The sequence below is a fragment of the Centruroides vittatus genome, unplaced genomic scaffold (assembly GCF_030686945.1).
Source record: "Centruroides vittatus isolate TY-2023 unplaced genomic scaffold, ASM3068694v2 contig_364, whole genome shotgun sequence".
NCBI lineage: Eukaryota > Metazoa > Arthropoda > Arachnida > Scorpiones > Buthidae > Centruroides > Centruroides vittatus.
The window spans coordinates 5,895,043-5,916,023 of NW_027122188.1; the positions used below are offsets into that span (position 1 = coordinate 5,895,043).

At 28.5% G+C, this 20,981-nt stretch overlaps 1 protein-coding gene across 3 annotated transcripts in view; it reads left to right on the top strand.

Annotated features, from left to right (window-relative positions):
• Positions 1-20,981, top strand: part of LOC136975161 (protein arginine N-methyltransferase 9-like) — a 40,988-nt gene that overhangs the window by 6,828 nt on the left and 13,179 nt on the right. The window contains exons 1-7 of one of the 3 annotated variants that reach the window (XM_067270200.1): positions 8,142-8,199; positions 10,918-11,154; positions 11,330-11,497; positions 11,602-12,051; positions 13,215-13,383; positions 16,475-16,664; positions 20,291-20,783. In XM_067270200.1, coding sequence (XP_067126301.1) covers positions 11,045-11,154; positions 11,330-11,497; positions 11,602-12,051; positions 13,215-13,383; positions 16,475-16,664; positions 20,291-20,783 — 1,580 coding nt within the window. In that variant the 5' untranslated portion in view covers positions 8,142-8,199; positions 10,918-11,044. Of the gene's footprint in view, positions 1-8,141; positions 8,200-10,917; positions 11,155-11,329; positions 11,498-11,601; positions 12,052-13,214; positions 13,384-16,474; positions 16,665-20,290; positions 20,784-20,981 lie in introns of those variants that run through there. The other 2 variants (XM_067270199.1, XM_067270201.1) reach the window with 2 other exon arrangements.

The window sequence follows — 20,981 nt, forward strand, 5'->3', positions numbered from 1 at the left end:
GTGTATATTAAACCTAATCATTCTCCACTATATATACCTACACAGTCCATGGATCCATATAAGTATAAGATGGCTGCATTTCAAGCTTTGATAAGAAGAGCCTACTTGTATAGTGATAGAATCGGCGACAGAAACAATGAAATTGAGAGGATATTGCAAGTAGCCCAGTCCCTAGGTTACAAGAAAAGTTCTATTATGGGGTTACTTAAGAAATATGAAAAGAGCAACAGGAAACGAGACTTAAATACTACTTCCAATAGGCGCTTGAAGTTTACTTATAATAGTAATTTATATAGTATCATGAAAGAAGTTGCTAATAGAAAACAAGTGAGAATGATTTTAAAAAGAGCCCCCAATTTATACAAGTTATTGAGGAATGATAAAGATGGTATAAGAACAGAAGAAAAACTGGGTGTCTATAAAGTTCCTTATGAGAACATCCATATAAATGGTAAGAAAGACTATATTGGTGTCACAGAAGCTTGGGAAAAAGGCTAAAAGAACATAGGTATAGCGTAAGGAAAGCATCCAATGCTACAATTTTGTCGCAAATGTCACAAATAGTCCAAGGTTTGGTAGTGAAATGGGATGAGGCTACTATTATAAAACCTATATCATCCCCCTCTTTAGCAAAGATGGCCGAGAAGATGGAGATACAGTCAAACCTGTTTTTATGCGGGGGATAGGGACCGCATAAAAGAAAACGCATTAAAAAAAATCACGCGAAACTTCAGGAGTGGCTATAAAAAATAGTTTTCGCAACACAATTAAAAAAATATTTTTTATGCGGTGAATAGGGACCGCATAAAAAAGTCTCACGTAAAAAATAACTCGAAACCGTACGAAATAACTAGGAATTGCTTTTTTAACTCCTTGGGCCTTTTTCTGCAACACCTAATGGGGAAAAAAATCTTCTAAGAATTTTAATTTTTATATTAATTAATTATTTCCACTTAAATACGAATCTAACATTAAAAAGTTAAAAATAATCGTTAAATAATGATTTTATTTGATAAATATAGCTGCAGGAAGTGTTATTTCATTTAACAAGGCGTGAAATTTCACACCTGCAGTCTAAAGCTGGAGGGGAGCTAACTTACTGCATCTGTTCAAATATAACATAATATTTATGATTTTTATGCTATTAAAATGAGAGGGGACCGAAAAAAAAAACGTATGAGAAAAAAATTTTACTGAATAAAAAATGAAAAAACCTGCTGATGTCATAGAAAACATCCAATAAAGTTTTAAAAAATTTTACAGGAGTCAATTATGTTCCAATTTGATTGAAATTTTCATATACCACACAAAAAAATCGCACAAATAAAAAAAATCGCACAAAACAAGTCGCACAAATAAAAATCGCACATAAAAAGAGCGCATAAAAACAGGTTTGACTGTATATAAAAGTAGGCTACGGGAGGGATGTTTAAATGAGAGAGATGGGGAGAACCTACCAACAGCATAGAAATACTTGATTAAAAAATTCACTAAAAGCTCGACCTAATATTAGCATATTGGGGGTTATACCTTTTCTTTTTGTTTTATTAAGTGTTAATTTTATGGTTGTTTTGTTTATATGTTATTCCGTTTCTCATTTCTAAGTAATTTTTATGTTCTATGTTTTGATTTAAATATCAACTGTCTTCCACCGTCTTGATAGAGCGATGTGCTTCTTCATGTCGTCTTTTGTCCTTTCTTCGTAACATCTTTCGTCCCTTCTCGTTACGTGCCGTCACAAACTGTGGTATGTGTCTTGCCATCACCCACGTTTCTCCCCTTGTTCTCCCCGTTGATTTAATTTCTTAAAGGTTTGGGAAGGTGGTCGTCCAAACCCTACATGTAAGGAACGTATCAGTTCCATTTTAGTTGTGACCTGAGGATGGCCTGTTAATCGGGCTGAAAATGTTTGTGCTCAAATAGATATTCTTCTCAGCAACAAATAAAGGTGTTGTATTTATTTATGTCTTCATTTGCTGAGTCACTTCTTTACAAAATAACCCTATCAACAAAAGTCAATTTCTTGTAAATGTAAACAGAATCACAAAATTCAAAGTAACGAAAATTTAAAGTTTAAAACATTTTTTTCTGTATTCATGATATAACTGCACAGATTACTATTTGAGAAGGAAGATTAAAGCTGTTGTCAGATGTATGTACATTGTGCAAAGACTGAAAACACATATTAACTGCAAACTGATTTTTTTATTTCAGTTTTGACTAGGAAAATATTTCTCTGAATTTTCTAAGCAGAATAGTTTGGAAGAAAAACCTGAGATATGGATGGTTTGATGCAATCTATGTATAAAGTGTTTTTGAGCCACCCATAAATAATGTAATTGCTAGAAATTACACATTACTAACCCCCTTCTCCACCTTCCCATGGCATTCATTATCACATTATGACAAAGTTCACTTCATAAATGATATCATATTAGTTGTCATCTCCCAACAAAGTTTTTGCATTATGGTATAAATATATTGTGTCAGTTATGTAATAAATATTAAAATAAAATGATATATTTACACTTTTATCAGAATAAAACACTACATGGCAATAACATTACATTAATAAAAGTTTTATTTTCACTATATCTTGCTAGAAACTTATTTTGCTCCCATAATTTGTAAGGTATTTTTCAATTGAAACAAAGTGAACGTTAGAGGCATGTGTCCATAGGAATGTTTTGGTCTCATCATGTCTAATCATCAACATCTATCCACTCAACACCTTGTGTATTCTTGAATAAAGCATTCCAAACAAATTCAAAAGTTGTTTCTCTCAGTCCATGAAAGACACTGCATTCAACAGATTTAGAGAACATCATTGAGAATCTCATCTCTATACTTCTTTCTTTGGTAATATTCTGAAAATAAATTTAATTTATCAAAAAAATTCAATAAACATTTTTAAGAAGTCTAAAACAGTAAATAACTGCTTAACTTGTAAATACAGTATTCTGTGCTTGGCCTAGTTCTGCACCCTAAAAGATATCAAGGTTTTATGTATATTAAAAATAACCTTGTTTATCCCAACAGATCTTCAGGCACTCATAGACAATCAATATAATTGACAAGTTTTCAATATTTGAATATTGATAGTATGTGACTGCTTAAGACACTCAAGTCAAAATATGGTCAGTTTTACATTCCAGTCAATCTTTTGAATGAATGAGATTTTGATTTGTTCTCAGTGCACTGGAATACAGATTAGTGTGCATACACTTTTGTGACTGTCATTCCTGTGTGGTATACAGCTGTTCAATCCAACAGAAACAAAATATTGAAAACTTGCTGTGCTGACTTGTTAATAAATGCACCTAGACAATCAAGCCATGTCTTTTAACTCGCAAGGTGTCACGAGTTAAAAGACATGGCTTGCACCTTCTAAAAAGGTTATTAAAAATATAAGAATCATTGTTTCTGATTATTTTGTATTTTCATAACAAAAAGAATATCTGAAATTTTTTTAACATTTAAAAGAAAACATATTAAACATCAACATTAAATTTTATTTAACATAAAGTATGAAATATTGTGAAGTTTTAAATTTAATCGTTAAAAAACATTAACCTTCATATATTCATGCGGTTACAAAAGAATTTTACCCTGGTTCCATCATTTGACTGCAAATCATATAACAAGTTCAGATGCAAAACTCTAAGAATTCCCACCATGTAGAGAATATCAATAAAAGCTTCCATTTTACTCCTTGATATATCACACATCTCTTTCCTGTGTATAGTTTGAACATATTTTTTGTTTATGTTGATTTGTATACTTCACAATGTCATTCAAAATTTCATTTGTAAAAAATAGCCTCCAGGCAGCAACAGGTGAATTCACATCTTTCTGTGCCTTCACACCTGGAAAGCATGTAATTAATTGTGATCAGCTGTTCATCTATTATGTGGAGAACAGTGAATTCCCTATTTAGTTCGCCCATCCCTTTCTGTATATTCAGGCTTTATTTCAACTTCTGCTTTATCATCTCCTGACTGCTCTGAAACTGTGTTTATTTACATTATCTTCAACCTCATCATTGGAAAATAACTCAACTGTTTCAATAGCTGGTTCATCAGCAAACAAATGTCTTTGAATTGCACCTGGATTATCTTTTCTTTCTTCTTCTCTATTCTTCACTTCTTTCACAATTTCTAATAATCTCAAAATTCTTTCTTCTTCTTTTCTATCCATTTAGCTGTTTAGCCAAATTGCTAAAAACTAAAAGTATATAAGGAATACTAATATAACATAATAACAAAATGTTAATTTTACTGTGAAACAGGTATATGCAATAGGTTGCACACAGTTGAAAACACCACATGTTAACAAAAAGCCGTTTTCTTAACGATAAAAAAAAATAGTAGTTACAAAAATGGCACAAAATGCCAATGGACAAGTCTGTAGAAAGGTACTGTAAGGGGCTGAGTGTGTACACTATTTGGGTTTACAAAAGCAACAACAAAAAAAAACAAACATGGTTGAAAAGATCAACTGCATTCCATAACAGTAACAGTTTGTGCCAATCACTTTACTGTGGCTCTTATCAGGTTATAATGTGTCTCTAACAATAGTAAAATAACTGTATGATATACTTTTATGTTATGCTATCTTTTAGTGTTTTTATGTATCAATAAATTTAGGTTCTTAAAATACATTATTAAAGAGTATACCCCTGTGATCAAAAAGTATTGGGAACAGTATTGGCAAGATTTGAATTTATTCATTAAAATTTATTTTGTCTCTTTCAAAGTAATCCTCTCTCACTGCAATGCACTTATGTGAATGTTTTTTCAATCCTTGAAATATACTTTAAAGTTGTTTTCATGAAACCCCCTTCAAATTTTGTTTTATGGCATCAATTGACTCAAACAGGTGAACATGAAAGAGAAATTTTAGTCAAGGAAATAGGAAAATGGTGCCATATCAAGTGAATACAGAGCTTGTGGAACCATATTTGTTGAATTTTTGGCCAAAAATTCACAAACAACAAGAGCATTGTGAGCAGGTGCATTATTGTGATTCAAAATTTATGAGGTTTCTTGCCACAAATCGGTCATTTTCTACAAATTACTTCACACAAATGACACAGAATGCTCAAATAATATTCTTTGTTGACAATTTGGCTAGTTGGAAGGAATTTGTGATGCATAACACCATGAAAATCAAAGAAAATAGTCAACACAATCTTGATTTTTGACTGACTTTGATGCATTTTCTTCAGTCTTACTTCACTTTTCAAACACTGTTCACTGTTGAGCTATTTTGGTGCAAAAACATAGATCCATGTTTCATCACTTATAATGATGCATTTTAAGAACGATTTGCCTTGAGAATGCATTTTCTCAGTCACTTGAACATGTTGTTTTTGGAAAATATTCAATGTTTTTCTGAAAACTTAGGAAGTGATGCTCTGCAAGCCCAAATGATCTTTTAAAATTGCTTGACAAAATCCAACTGATACTGGAACATGTTTAATAATGTCCCTAATTATTAAATGATGATCACTGAGCACCAAATCTCTGACTCAAGTAATGGGTTTTTCATCAGTTGAAGTAGATAGTCTTCTAGAGTGTGGTTTATCTTCAACACATTCTCTGTCTTTCTTGAACATCTTGTACCACTCAAAAACTCTTGTTTTTGATAGACTGTTGTCTTAAAACTTTTTGTAACATTTCCAGTGTTTATGTAGCATTATTTCTGTTGCAAAAACAAACTTTAATGCACATTCTTTGCTTGATTACATTTAAAATGTTGAAAAATTGCTGACAGAAAAATTCTTTACACACAAAACAAGTGCAAACAAAGGCAGACGATGACATACAGATTGATGCTAGATGTTGATGAAACTTGTACTAAACAATGAAGAAAATGACAGCAACACCCTCTTGCATGCGTGCAGCTTAAATGAACCATTCCTGATACTTTTCAATCTCAGTCGTATTTTAAATGTGACACATTGCATTAAAAAAGCAGATATGACACTTATTAATGGTAAATATGAAGTGAGACAAATCATGAGGATTCTCCCCCTTGTCACATTCTGTCATATTCTGAACTACTCATAAGGCATGACAATATTTATGGAATTATTATCATTGTTATTTCATTTTAATTGTAGCTTCCATAAAATGATTGCTTCTACATAACATAGTCTAATAGCATTACATTATAAATATAGTTTACAAAAGGATCCTTAGAAATAGTTATTTTCATTTTTGTAAATCTTCGTCCGATGGCGATAATTATGATTAGTTATTTGAAGACAAAGTCCTTCCCAAAATAAGGAACCACCATTTATTGTGTTCTGGACATTACATTTTTGGCGACTGACCTTTCCTTTGAGGCTACTGGCCGCCAAACATTCCTTTAAAAAACACAAATATAAAGTAATTAAAAATATAAACATTTTTAAAAAGCAGTTACTGGTGATATACGGACGTCTTCTATTCTTCCATCATACCTTCTTGGGGTCGTTTCGGCTTTTATCTACAACGAAATAGGCGCTGGTAAAATGTAGATGAGAAAAGCTACCCCCTGGTGACGATACTTTAGAAATATTTTTGTAAATCTTCGTCCGATGGCGATAATTATGATTAATTATTTGAAGACAAAGTCCTTCCCAAAATAAGGAACCACCATTTATTGTGTTCTGGACATTACATTTTTGGCAACTGACCTTTCCTTTGAGGCTACGGCCGCCAAACATTCCTTTAAAAAACAAATTTGTCTTCAAATAATTAATCATAATTATCGCCATCGAACGAAGATTTACAAAAATATTTCTAAAGTATCGTCACCAGGGGGTAGCTTTTCTCATCTACATTTTACCAGCGCCTATTTCGTTGTAGATAAAAGCCGAAACGACCCCAAGAAGGTATGATGGAAGAATAGAAGACGTCCGTATATCACCAGTAACTGCTTTTTAAAAATGTTTATATTTTTAATTACTTTATATTTGTGTTTTTTAAAGGAATGTTTGGCGGCCAGTAGCCTCAAAGGAAAGGTCAGTCGCCAAAAATGTAATGTCCAGAACACAATAAATGGTGGTTCCTTATTTTGGGAAGGACTTTGTCTTCAAATAATTAATCAAAGTTATTTTCATATTTTCTTACTGTTTTTAAATTAGACAATGAGGAGAAATAGCTTTTTCAAAATAAAAAAGATAAATAAATGACCAACTTGAGAAGAATTTACAAAATTTGAAAAAGTATTTCAATAATTGTATGTCATTAAAAATTTCTTATTTTAAAAGTTTATCTAAGTAAGATTTTATAATTTTCTATTAAAAGCTATTAATAAAACACACATGCACACAAATATAAATTCATTAAAATGTGATTAAAATCTTTATATTTATCAATAAAAACTATCTATAGCTATTACTCTACTGTACTTAGAGTAAAACTTCAATTATACAATGATGTCAAGACCAGGAATCTGACAAGAAGACTGTTAATGGAAAATTTTTGAAAATTATTTATACAATTTTAAAGATGTGCATATAATATGTATTTTCAACATACACTGTATGACACTTGTTTTGTTTTAAATTGTATCTGTACCTATTATCTAACTCAAGTTTAAACACATATTTAAATTTATTTTGTAAAATAATGAGTAATCTGTTTTTTGTTTCAATGAATTCCTAGTCTTTACAAAATAAATATTGTATATTTTACATAATAGTAACATTTGTGATACCTCTACTTCTTCCTGCAAATCATTGGATGCTGTTTGATAACACAATTTCAACTTCATTGTGAGTAATTATGGTTATGCACCTATTGTCAGTTTCTCTTCACTTTTCATTCATCCACAGTTATTATACTTTACACTAATCTTCATTGCTTTTAAGCAATAAAGAATAATGAGGAATAAACCTAAGATGTCTTACTATAATATGGTTTCTCAGACGTGACACATTCCAGTGTCGTGACAGTTAATAGAAACTGATGAATAATCAAGTAACAAATAAAAGAACTTTTACTGTATATACTTATTGATAAATATAATTTAAAAATAGTCTCTTGTTTTTGTAACTTTACATATGATATGAGAAATATTGAGTTCTTGATAAAATTCTTCAGATGATTAATAACTGTTTTTTATAGAGAATTTCAAGATATAAATGATAATCTATGAGGACTTGATTTATTGACGTACTTGAACTCATTGATAGTTTTAATGACCGAAGTAAGAAACTTTCGTACTAACAAGTAATAAATTTGTAAAATGATACTTTGTGTTTTTCATTTTCTTAATATTGTTGAATGATAAGTAAAGTATTTCAAGGTACTTGCATAAATTATATAACATATTCAAATTGAAGCGTACAGCAAACAGAGATCAAAGCAATAGTGTTTGAAATTTATAACATTGTAATTATTTAAAATAAAGTAATGTACTTACTTTATTTTAAATAAAGTAAGTACATTAATAATAGCTTAACTCAGAATTATGAAATGTTTTTTGAATAATATTTACAGGATTGTATAATAGAAAGTTTAAGCTATAATCTTGAAACATTATTACAAAGTTATTAGCTTTTAAATTATGTAAATTTAAATATTAAATTTAATATAAATGTATAAGTTATATATAAGTAATATTAAAAATTTATTATACTGTTTTATTTTATACAATTCTTTAAATAATTTGAGAGATTTAAAAGTTTATTATTGAAATTATGCATACAGTAATTTTTTACTTTTGTCGTTTTTCAAATGTCATATTCATAATACTCATTATTTGTCTATTTTAATATAAGAATATGAATTCAATATATTTAAATGAAAGCATGATAAATCATTTAATATTCTACTTTTGTTTTTTTAATGACTACACAAAGATTAAGTCAGCTTTAATGGAATATTTAAATTTTTGAATAAGTTTTATAAAAATGTGATTACAGTAGATCCCCCTATAACATGGTAGATACATTCCGTGTTATATGAATCCGTGTTGTGCAAGTCACTTAAATACATGAGCCAATCACAGCCTGTCACGTGTGCAGTTTAGGGGCTATGGCTGTTTGAAAGGTTTTCTTCCATAAAATTAATCGATTCTAGACTAATTTGACTGAACATTTCCAAAACACGTATAATTTTTTGGGAATAATCCATATAAACTATGCTATAAACAAAAAATTGTAGGATTACTTACTGAGTGTGCACCGTTCGACGATGCCATTGCTTAAGCTTGTTTTTGTTGCAGAGCAACTCATCGAACGGCAGGTGCATGTTTCCTGATAAGTTATTTTTCTGTGAAAAATTTGCTGAACTTTGGAAACATCATTAATATAAATATAATTTTTATGGCCGTTAAATAATAAATGGTTTTTAGTAGGTCCGCTGCTTGTTTAAACTCAACAGTTTGTGCAGTGTCCGCTATTGGTCCAGATTCGACCAATCCTGTCGCGACACGAGTCGGTGATGATGTTTTACTGTGTTATACGAACACGATTGCAATTTTTTTGCCAGTGTTATACGAATCCATGTTATATGAACCCGTGTTATAGGGGGGTCTACTGTATTTTTCTTGCAGATCAATGATTTTAAAATATCTTTATGTAATATGAAATTGAAATATAGAACAAGCATGTAGTTTTAAATTTATTATGTTCATTTTTACAGATGAAAACTTTCTCGTATAGAAATTTAAATATATTTATTAATATAATTTATAAATTATCATTATATGGTGATTGTATTAATGGTATATTTTCAAATATAAGACTTATTTTTTATAATTTAAACTTTTATTGAAATGTATAGTATTATTATATCTATTAGTTTTTTACACTTTTTCATTTTCTGATAACTAATTGAATATATTTTGGAAACAAAATTTTGAGATGTTTTTGTAATTTCTTATGCATTGTTAAACTGCATTGAAAGCTATTGATTTAATTATATTTTTTTTTCATAATTTCAAAATAGATTAAAGCTTTCATATATACAGTAAATCCTCACCAGTATCTTCTGCATAAATTTAGTGTTAAATATGAATAAAATGATCGCAGAATAATTTAAATTTTGTAGCATTTAAAATAATCATTTTCAATTACTTGTTATATAGTTTTACTTTTTGTTTCTTATTAGCAATATGTTGGATACTTAGTTTTTAAATAATTAAATTTTATTCAGAAATTGCCTTGTAAATTTGTTTAAAAAAAATTTTTATAAGTTATTAAAATCAAAAAAGGGGTGTACTATAGATTACTATCTATGGAATTTCGGGACTTTGAGTTTATATCTGAACTGAGGGGACTGAGATGAGTTCAACGGTACCCTACTTTTGGACCAGAGACAAAAATAAGAAAGTTATCATAGTTACAATTTCTTGCCTTTCACAATGCATTTTATGTCATTTTAGAGTTTTCCACTAGGTGGCGTTCAACTGTTCGTGCTCCTGAAGGGGAGTCGCCAGCAGGCCGCCGAGTGTTTAACGTCACTAGTTATTGATTGACGGTAGTTCTTGAACAAAAGAAAAAAAAGGAAGTGGCGTTCGACTGTTCGTGCAATTTCTTGCCTTTCAGAGTGCTTTTTTTTAATGGTTTGCAGACTTTACCGCAAGATGGCGGGACTAGAAACTACAGTGCTGTCTGCATGATAGACTTAAATAAGTATGGTAACTTAAAAAGTATGATAACTTTCTTATTTTTTGTCTCCGGTCAAAAGGTAGGGTATTGTTGAACTCGTCTCAGTCCCCTCAGTTCAGATATATACTCAAAGTCCCACAATTTCATAGATAGTAATTTATAGTATCCCCCAAAAAAGTTTTTATACTTTAGTTAGAAGAGTAGTAAACTAAATAGAAAATAAATATATAATCTATACTGATTCAAACTTTCTAATTACATTTGTATTATAATAATAAAATATATTTTTTCTATTATTCTTTATTATATAGATTGGGACATATTGATGAAGCAGCTTCGTATTTTCGCAAAGCTCTTAATTTAAATCCAGATTTTGCTCCAGCCAGAATTAGTTTAGAGAATATTTGTAATATAGTTATCGAAAGATGGCATTTTATAATGCTTAATGATCAAAAAAGAAATATCACTTACCAGTGTGCTATTGAAAGAGCTGTTCGGGACGGTTATAAAACAATTTTAGATATTGGAACTGGTACTGGAATTTTAAGGTTAATTGCTATTTTGTATCATTTACCATATTAATACTCTGTGAATATTATTTCGCTAGTTCTTTTAACTTTTTGTTTATATTCAATTTATTACATAAGATTTTAATTATGTAAAGAAAACATATAACTTATAAAACTGAAAATTTAAAAAAATAATAATCATGTGATCTTTTAGCATGATGGCAGTTCAAGCAGGTGCTACAGAAGTATATGCTTGTGAAAAATCTAAAGTAATGTGTCAATTAGCTAGAGATGTCTTACAATCAAACAGAATGGATAATCACATAAATTTAATACAAAAGCAATCGACTGAAATGGAAATTCCTGCAAATATGCCTAAGAGGTATTTATCTATTTTATATTATTTTAAAGATGTGATATATATTGCGCATTTTTATTTGTGAAAATTTAAAAAAAGCAATAATAACCATATCAATATAAATTTAGGGTTTCTTTGGTAATTACTGAGACATTTGATGCTGGATTATTTGGTGAACATGTGCTTTTAACATTACAACATGCATGGCAGAATTTACTTTTGCCTCCAAATCCACTATTTAGAACAACGAATATTTATAGAAATTTTAGTAAAAAAGAATTAAATGAACAAGAAGTTATAAAACATAATGATAGTGTAACAGTTATGAAAGAAAATTTACTTGAAGTTACAAATGACAAATTAAAAGCAGGGATACCTGTATCATCTGAAAATCAACCTTCTACTAGTCTTCCAATGTTTGCACAATCAGATTTTAATGATATGAAGAAAGAAACTGATCAAGATTTAACAAGTTGCACAAATTTTAATCAAGTTAATAAATTTGGTAAAGTTATTCCTCATGCAGCAAGGATTTGGATTTCGTTAATAGAATGCAGTTGGATAAGGAAATGTTCTTTGTAAGTCATCTATTACCAAATTATTCTAATTATAATTAGTATACAATGAAACTATTTTATAATTCATTTATATTGTTTATTAAATTTAACAAGAGAATAAAAATTTATAACATAATGAAATAAATAATAATATTTAAAATGACAGTTGTGATAAAATTGTTATTTTAATTATTAGACGTTAATATGTAACAGGTTAAAAAATTAATACATTATTTAAATGAAATTTATTTTCTTAAAGTTTTTTCTTGTATAACTGATCAATATTTTTATATTTTATTTATTTTGTGATGAATGAAACATTTGGGTAAATGTAACCCTTGGTGCCAAGATGGCGGCTCGTCTCTGATTCCAGCAAGGAAACAGTGGGACGCACGTTCTAACCCTAACCTATTCTAATAAATTACTATAATTATTAGCAACCAAATTATTAGAATAGGTTAGGTTAGATTAGAACGTGCTTCCCACTGTTTCTTTGCTGGAATCAGAGACGAGCCACCATCTTGGCACCAAGGGTTACATTAACCAACATTTGTATTCAAATATATCTGTACTAATTTTTTTGAAGGAGGAATATTGGATTTTCTTAAAATACAGCAAAACTTTGCTAACTCAAAGCTCCAAGGGACAGGTAATGAGTTACAGATGATTTGAGTAGCAAAATGTTTAATGTAACTAATGGAATTGAACAGTTTTACAGGTACATCTTGTTGAGATAAAACAAGAAGACCTCTCCCTTTGGATTGGAACATTGTCTGAAAATTGGTGTTGGAGAGTAGATACAACTAACCATCTGAAAATGTCATGAAATCCAATAATCAGAATCATTTTGGATAGAATAAATATTAAAATTCAAGTTGGGAAGTTGAAAGTAACATAAATTAGTGTTGCAACTGTGAAAAACTTTGACTTGGAGGAAATTTGAGTTAGGAAATTCAAGTTGGAGATATTAAATCCCTATGCCATTCCATTGAAACCTACCAAATGCTTCGTTTTCTTTGAGTTAAAGAAATATTCAAGTTACAGATGTTTGAGTTAGCAAAGTTTTACTGTAATATGTTTAAAAGAATTATCCATAAAATTAAGAAATATTAAATGATTATTATTTTAAAAATTTAAGCAATAATTAAATATAAAACAGTGAATTATATAACTTTTTTATTTAGGGTTCAACAAATTAAATTAGTTCCTATAAATTTTGGTGAAATGATTATTTCATCAGAAGATAATCCTGAAGAACCTTACACAACTGAAAATTTAACAAGTATTCCTGAAGGTTATAAACTTCTCACTGACCCTGCTGTATTGCTGGATATTAATTTTAACAATCCTCAGGTGAATAAATAATAATTATAGATAGTTTTTGTTTAGTTTTATTAAATCATTTTGTCATACTTCCTTTTAAATAATTTTTATTTTAGATAATGTAAATTTTTTTAAAATTCATTATTAAATGTGTAAAGTTATGATTGAATTTTTTTTTGCTTTACATTGTATTTGAAAAAATATATACAGGGTGTTTCACTGTATAGTTACAATAAAATGAATGTACTTCATTTGAAAGTGAAAAATGCTTTTTACAGCAGTAAGTGCTTTTAAAGCAGTAAGCTAAAGGCAATTAGTGGATAACATGTTTGATATGCTGGCTATCTGCTGTAACAACATAGTGAATATATGTCACAAAGTGCTTTATTATTGATGGGAAAATTCAGTGGAATATCAAGTATTCATTGTCTCGCCACTTTCATCTGAATGTCTTTCACCTCCTTATCAATGTTTTTGATTTACAGTGCCATCTTGTTTGTCTTTTAAGAGTTATTCCACAAAAAAGTTGTAACTACTCAGTGAAACTCCTGTGTATATTAAACTATTTTTAAAAAGTTAAATAGCAGAATCAGAATTTAATTTGTTTGTTGTTAACTGAGCTTGTAAAAAATTATAATTATCAATCAATCCATTATTGTCTACAATCCTTTAGAACCTGTTACAGATATTTCAATAAGATAAATGATTTTGTTTTATAACAAAAGTCATTGATTATTACATTAAAAAATCCAGGGCTCTAAAGTTCATTAAGAACACTAACATATATTATTCAGTATCTTCTCTTTTCTAAATGGCATTATCACTTGTAAACATAATATATTTATTTTTACAATTTTTATATTTTCCAATCTCTAGTGGACATTGCATCTTTTTTATAATTTACTGAGGTTTATAGCCTCAAATAAAAGGTTGAACCTCAATGTATTTTTAGATTAGTTTAGATTTAGATTGGTGTGAAAAAGAACAAATGAAGACATTGTTTGAATAGTCTACATATATGTTATTAATCAAAAGTCATTGATATTCACTAATTAACAGAATATTCTTTTTTTATGAGTTATATATTATGTATTGAGTTGACAGAAAACCGAAAGTTTTAATTATTAATTATTTAATTTTAAATTTCAAACACTTTTAAAAAATTAATATATATTATTATTTTTTTTTTTTCTTTTATTAATGAGACATTTTCAGGTTTTAATTTGGATAAATTTCAACCATTTTGTATACTATGAGGGTGATTTTATGGGACGTGAGACTCAAAATGAAAAAAACAAGTTTGTGCATTATTATTAATTTTTTATTTTTCAACATATTCCCCTCGTAATTCAACACACTTGGACCAGCAGTACTGAAGTGCCATTATGCCTGTTTTGTAATGATTCAAGGTCACCAAAATACTGCTCCATTGGAACAATAACCTCTTCATCTGACTTAAATTTCTTTCTGGCAAGAAAAAGTTTGAGCTTAGGGAACATTTAGAGAAAGTCACTTGGCATTAGATCTGGTGAGTAGGGTGAATGGAGGACAACTTGGAATTGCAATCGATCCAATTTCTCTCAAACAGTGTGACTCGTGTGAGAAAGTGCATTATTGTGATGGAATAGCACTTTTTCTGAGCCATTTCAGGGTTTTTTTCAGTAATGGCTGCTTTCAATTGGTCTAAAAGAGAACATAATATGGCCTGTTGATAGTTTGGCCCTTTGTAAGATAATCGACGAGAAGTATCCCCACTGAATCCCAAAAAGTTGTGGTCATTACCTTCCTGGATGATGGAAATAACTTGGCCTTCTTTGGTGGAGGACTGCCATGATAACTCCATTCTTGAGATTGGCATTTAGATTCTAGAATATAGTAATAAAGCCAAGTTTTATCAACTGTAACAAAATGATGCAAAAAATCTACTTGGTCCTTGTTGAACAGCTTTAAATTGTCATTGGATGTGTGCTCTTTCATGTTTTTGGTCAGCATTCAGTAAGTGTGACACCCACCTTGCTGACAGCTAGAAAACATGCCCAATTCAACATGAAAAATGTGATGTATGCATTTAATTGATATGCCTATGATTCTAGCCATCTCTTCAATGTTCAGTCTTCATTTGCTCAAAACAACATCATGCACTTGATTAATTATTTCTGGAGTTGTTATTGTTTTTTGATGGTCCAGGATGTTCATCATCTTCAAAGCCCATATCAGCATGCTTAAATTGTGCACCCCAGTGGCAAATTGTGCTTTTTGAAGGAGCATTGTTGCCTAAAGTTTTCTTCCATATTGGCTACAATCTTCATCATGTTCATGTTTTTAAAAAACAAATATTGAATAATACCACGAATAGTGATTTGATCCATCTTGGGATTTTCCATTTGTGTGTCTTGTGTAAATAGCTGTATTTTTCACATTTAATGTCATAAATCAACAAAACTTCACCTACCACTATAAAAAAAGATGATGGAACTAAAAAATAATACCAATTTTGTTCCCTAGAGAACACTAATAGATGAGTCTTATGTCCTGTCAAATTACCCTCATATTTACATTAACTATTAGAAAATATACTTTTTACAATAATTCATAGATCTTTGGAATATTAATTGTTTTATAAATCAAATATAATTCTTAATAATATATTATTACTAATTATATATGTGAATATGTAAAATATGCTGACTATAGAGTCACCAATCCACCAATAACTTCACTGACTCTATGGTCAGCATATTTTTGAAGTCCTGTAGTTTATCATTTTACTGCATGCAAGCATTGTGTGTGTCTTACTCATGTCCATATGTGTTTATGTTGTTGTCTAAATAAAATATGGTCAGCTTTATCTTTGTCTAACTGCTTTCAACCAACAATATATTAATAATATAATGAAGTTTTTCAAAATTAAAGCTTATAATTTTCTTATAAAAGAGTTGACATTTTAGAACATAGAGTAAATGATATTTATAAGATATGCAAGTGAAACAGGTCATAGATTAAGATCAGAAAAACTTTAATTTTTTAACAAATTTACATAGCAATAGATATATAATATCTTATCAATTTTTAACAATTTTTAAACAATAAGTCTATACATATGATTAATATTTGTTTTTAGGAAATTGAAACTTTAATTAAAGGTCATGTTATGAAAAATAATTTTGTATGTAATTGGAATGGATCTCTGGATGCCATTGCAGTGTGGTTTGATTTGTATCTTGATGAAGATACCATGTTATCTACATATCCTGGATCAGATGTTTGTTGGGAACAAGCTGTTTTTCCCATTCGACCTCACCATTTACATGGTAAATAAAAACCAAGTACTTAATAAGAACTTATTAAGTACTTGGATGATTCTTATATTTATTTATTTATTTTTCTTATATTTATAAAATGTAGGGCGGTTATATGTTATCTTTTAATTTACTGTGATTCCATTTTCACATTTGAACAACCAAACTTGAAAAAACTCACTCAAATTTTTATTTTAATATTTAAATTATTTAAATATTAAACACATTCCTTATACTCTCATATTTATAAAAATTATATTTATTTATAAATAATATTCTATTATTTATTAATAAATATCATTTTTATAAATATGAGAGTTTTGTTATTGATTAAATTAGTAGTGAACAAATTGAATTTTACAATTTATTTATTTATTTATTTATTTATTACGCATACTGGATTTTATTCCTTGATGCAGGGAGCAAAACCATCTCCCAAAACAAAACACTTAAATACAATAAACATAATCAAACAAAATTGTACAATGATAACAATTTAGTTGTAAAATAAATTATATAAAATTTACAAAATCAAATACAGTAATTAAGTAAAGTTTAAAGTTCGGGAGCATCTGTCAATATAATACAAAATACCAAAAAATAGAAACCAAAATAGCAAATTGCTTACCTATAAATAGAAAAAAAATTAGTATCGAAGACACAGCACTGACAGATGCTCCCAAACAGCACCAGCAACAAGGCTAGATTTATAGTAGAGGAATCACGCACCAAATTTTACAATTTACTATTTAATAATACTATTGTTATTTTGGTTTGCATTACATTAAAATTTGTTTGTAGAAATTTCCAATAATGAAAAATTTTGTGATTTTACACCCATGCATATAAATGTACAAGGATAATCCCAAAAGTAAGGTCTCCTATTGTGACATGTTTTTTTAGTTATTATAATAATAAATTTGTATTTCTGCATTCAAATTAATAAAATAAAATCTTCAAATCTAGGATAATTTAAAATATATATATATATTGTCTTTTATCTTTATTTTGCTTCAGATAATATAAATAATTCAATCAAACAAATTTAAATAAAGAAAATTAAATAAGTTAATACAGCTTAATATAATTAAAATTCTTATTTATATGAACATTTTTACTTAATTTTACTGAGTAATAAAAATAAAATGTAAATATATAACTTCATGATTCAACAGCTTCATATGAGGGTAATCTCAAAAGTAAGGTCGTCTATTTTTTTAAAAATACAAAGAAACGTTTATTTTAATAATATTCATATCATTTTAAAGCTTGAACATTTATCTATTTTTCTACATAATTGCCATTTCGGTCAATGCAATTTTGTATGCCCTGTGGCAATTTTTGGATGCCCATGTCATACAAGCTTGCTGCCATGTCGCGGGGCCCATCTTGCGCACACCTTTCCATATGCAATTTTTTTGTTAAAATCCTATGATTGGTGCATCGGGAAACCAAAATGCAGAGATCATCCAAAGTGATTCGCCGATCTTTATGCATGGCTTGCTCAACCTTTACGATAATCTCGTCGGAAATTGACAGTCTCCCGTTTCTTTCTTCATCGTGAATTTCAGTATGATCAGCTGCAAACTCCCTACACCACTACTTGAGGAAGTTTTTGACATCTATGCACGACTCACCATACACTTCAGTCAATTGGCGATGAATTTCAATCAGTCTAACACAACATGGCGGCGAGCTGGTATAACACGGGCATCCAAAAATTGCCATAGTGCATACAAAAATGCATCGACCAAAATGGCGATTATGTATAAAAATAGATGAATGTTCAATCTTTAAAATGATATGGTTATTATTGAAAATAAACGTTTCTTTGTATTTTTTTAAAAAATAGGAGACCTTACTTTTGGGATTACCCTCGTACATTCATATGCATGGGTGTAAAATCACAAAATTTCTCATTATTGGAAATTTCTACAATTAAATTTTAATGTAATGCAAACCAAAATAACAATAGTATTATTAAATAGTAAATTGTAAAATTCAATTTGTTCATTACTAATTTAATCAATTAATTAAAGTTGAAATTTAAAAAATTAACATAAGTAAATTAATATGGACACCAGATAAATTTTCTTCTTTGAAAGCTTTTGAGAAATTACTCTTTGTTGAAACTTTATTGAAACTAAATTGTTGTTATGAACAAACAGTTATTAACTACAAATTAATGCAGTAATTGGTAATTGCAATTAGAAATTTTAGCATTTTATGTATTTAGAAGTAAATAGTCTCGAAGAGAAAAATCCTTAACCAACAATCTTAGTAAATTCTTACTTCTCAGTAATTTTTATAATTATTTCAAATAAAATATTTATAGCAATTTGAAAATTTGCTTAAAATGACAAAATTTTGTTTTTTATAATTTGTTTTTAATTTTGTTTGTTTGACGAAATTTTCTTTTATAATTGACCAGCACATTAATTAGAATCAGCTTTACATTCTTCATTCTTAAACATATTTGATGTCATAATTCATTTTTCATATTTATTAAATAGCATTGTTTATTAAATAGAAATTTACATTATTATATTTTTTAAATTATAATGAGAAATTAGTACAATAAATAATATAAGCACAGGTAACCCCCGTATAACACAGGACTTATATAGCACCGATTTGCTCTAACACGGTTTGAGAATTGGGAACATCCCCCATATAACACAGTGCTTTTATAGCATGGGTTCATTCTAACACGGTTCAGGAATTAAATAAAACCCTCGTACAACATGAAATGTAATAAAAACTGTTACTAGTTGATGATACCCATGCTGAGATCATCATATAGGATGAATAATCCTCTGGTAAAATAATAAATAAGTATTTTATCCATGAAAAAAATCTACTATATAAAGCTGAAAAACCGGATTCTATCAATGTATGCCAAAAATAGCCACTAGGGACGCCCCTAGCAAGTATTTAAATTAATTTAAATTAGCAATATAAATTATTTTATATTTTTACAGTATAATATTCAGTATATTGTTATTTTTATTTGTAATTTTGTATTTGCCTTTCGACTTGTGAATAATAAATCCAATTTAAAGAAGGATTTAACAGCATGTTTTTTAATTCTTGAAACTTAGCCCCCCTTTTTGCACCAGTTCTTTGTTTCATATAACACGGATTCGCATAACACAGCAATTTTTTGGAACGTAACTCTCGTGTTATACGTGGGGTTACCTGTATCAACTTAATATTTTTGAAAACAGCTAAAAATTTATGTTTTTTAAAATATATTCATGCATTCACTTTATAGTTGAAATAAGCATTTTTATGTAGTAATGTACTATATGTTAATACATAAGATTTTTTTTTTTATGTATATAATTATTTGTTTTGTGAATTGTTTTAGTTTTATAATTTTGATATCGATTTACTAATTTGTATGTTTTTACTTCATACAAATTTTCATTTAATTTTATGCTATTGTAGATAATAAATAATTTAATAGATTTCATAGGTAAAACTAAAAAATATTTCAAAATGTCACATAGCATATGTTTTATTTTTCTCTTTATATTATGTTAGTGAAATTAATATTCAGACCTATAACATTATTTTACTGTTAAAAATGTAATATTTAGTTAAATGAATATTAATATATTTACATATATATTTAGGGGCATCTCAAAAAGTGTCAGTTGGTACACATGTCGAAGTCCAGTTATTGTGTGAAAAGTATTTAAAATTCGGATATATACATCTGAACCAAGAAGAAACACTTTCTCAAGAAAAAGAATATATGTTTTTAGATAGTAAAATTATTCAAAAATTAAATGATGATGTTGCAAATAGTGCCATTATTTCTGCTATATACCAAAGTGTTTCTGAAAATAAGAATTTAAAGCTTATAGATATGACATTATTTGCTTGGCCTGCATTGATGATTTGTAAGCTTGGAGCATCTGAAGCAGTTATAACGCAATTACGGTTACAGGAGGAAATATGCAAGATAAGAAATTTAAGCAGTATAAAAAAAGAGCAGATTAAGTTCTCATGTGTTGAAGATCTCAGTGACTTCTCAACATGTTTTTGGGACATGTTAATTGTAGATTTAATTGAATTAAATGGTTTAATGAAGAATCAGGTTTTAGAGGATATTGCTTTATTGAAGTAAGTATTAAAAGAAATTTAAAAAAAATATATTTAACTGATTTGTTACTACTAAAAATATGTTATGTGTTATTAAAATATAAGATTTGTATGTTGTTAACATTGTCATTTATAATTTTATTTAAATAATTTTTATAACATTTGTAAGTTTTATTAATAGGAATTATCTTATAAATGCTTACAAATGAAACAATGAAA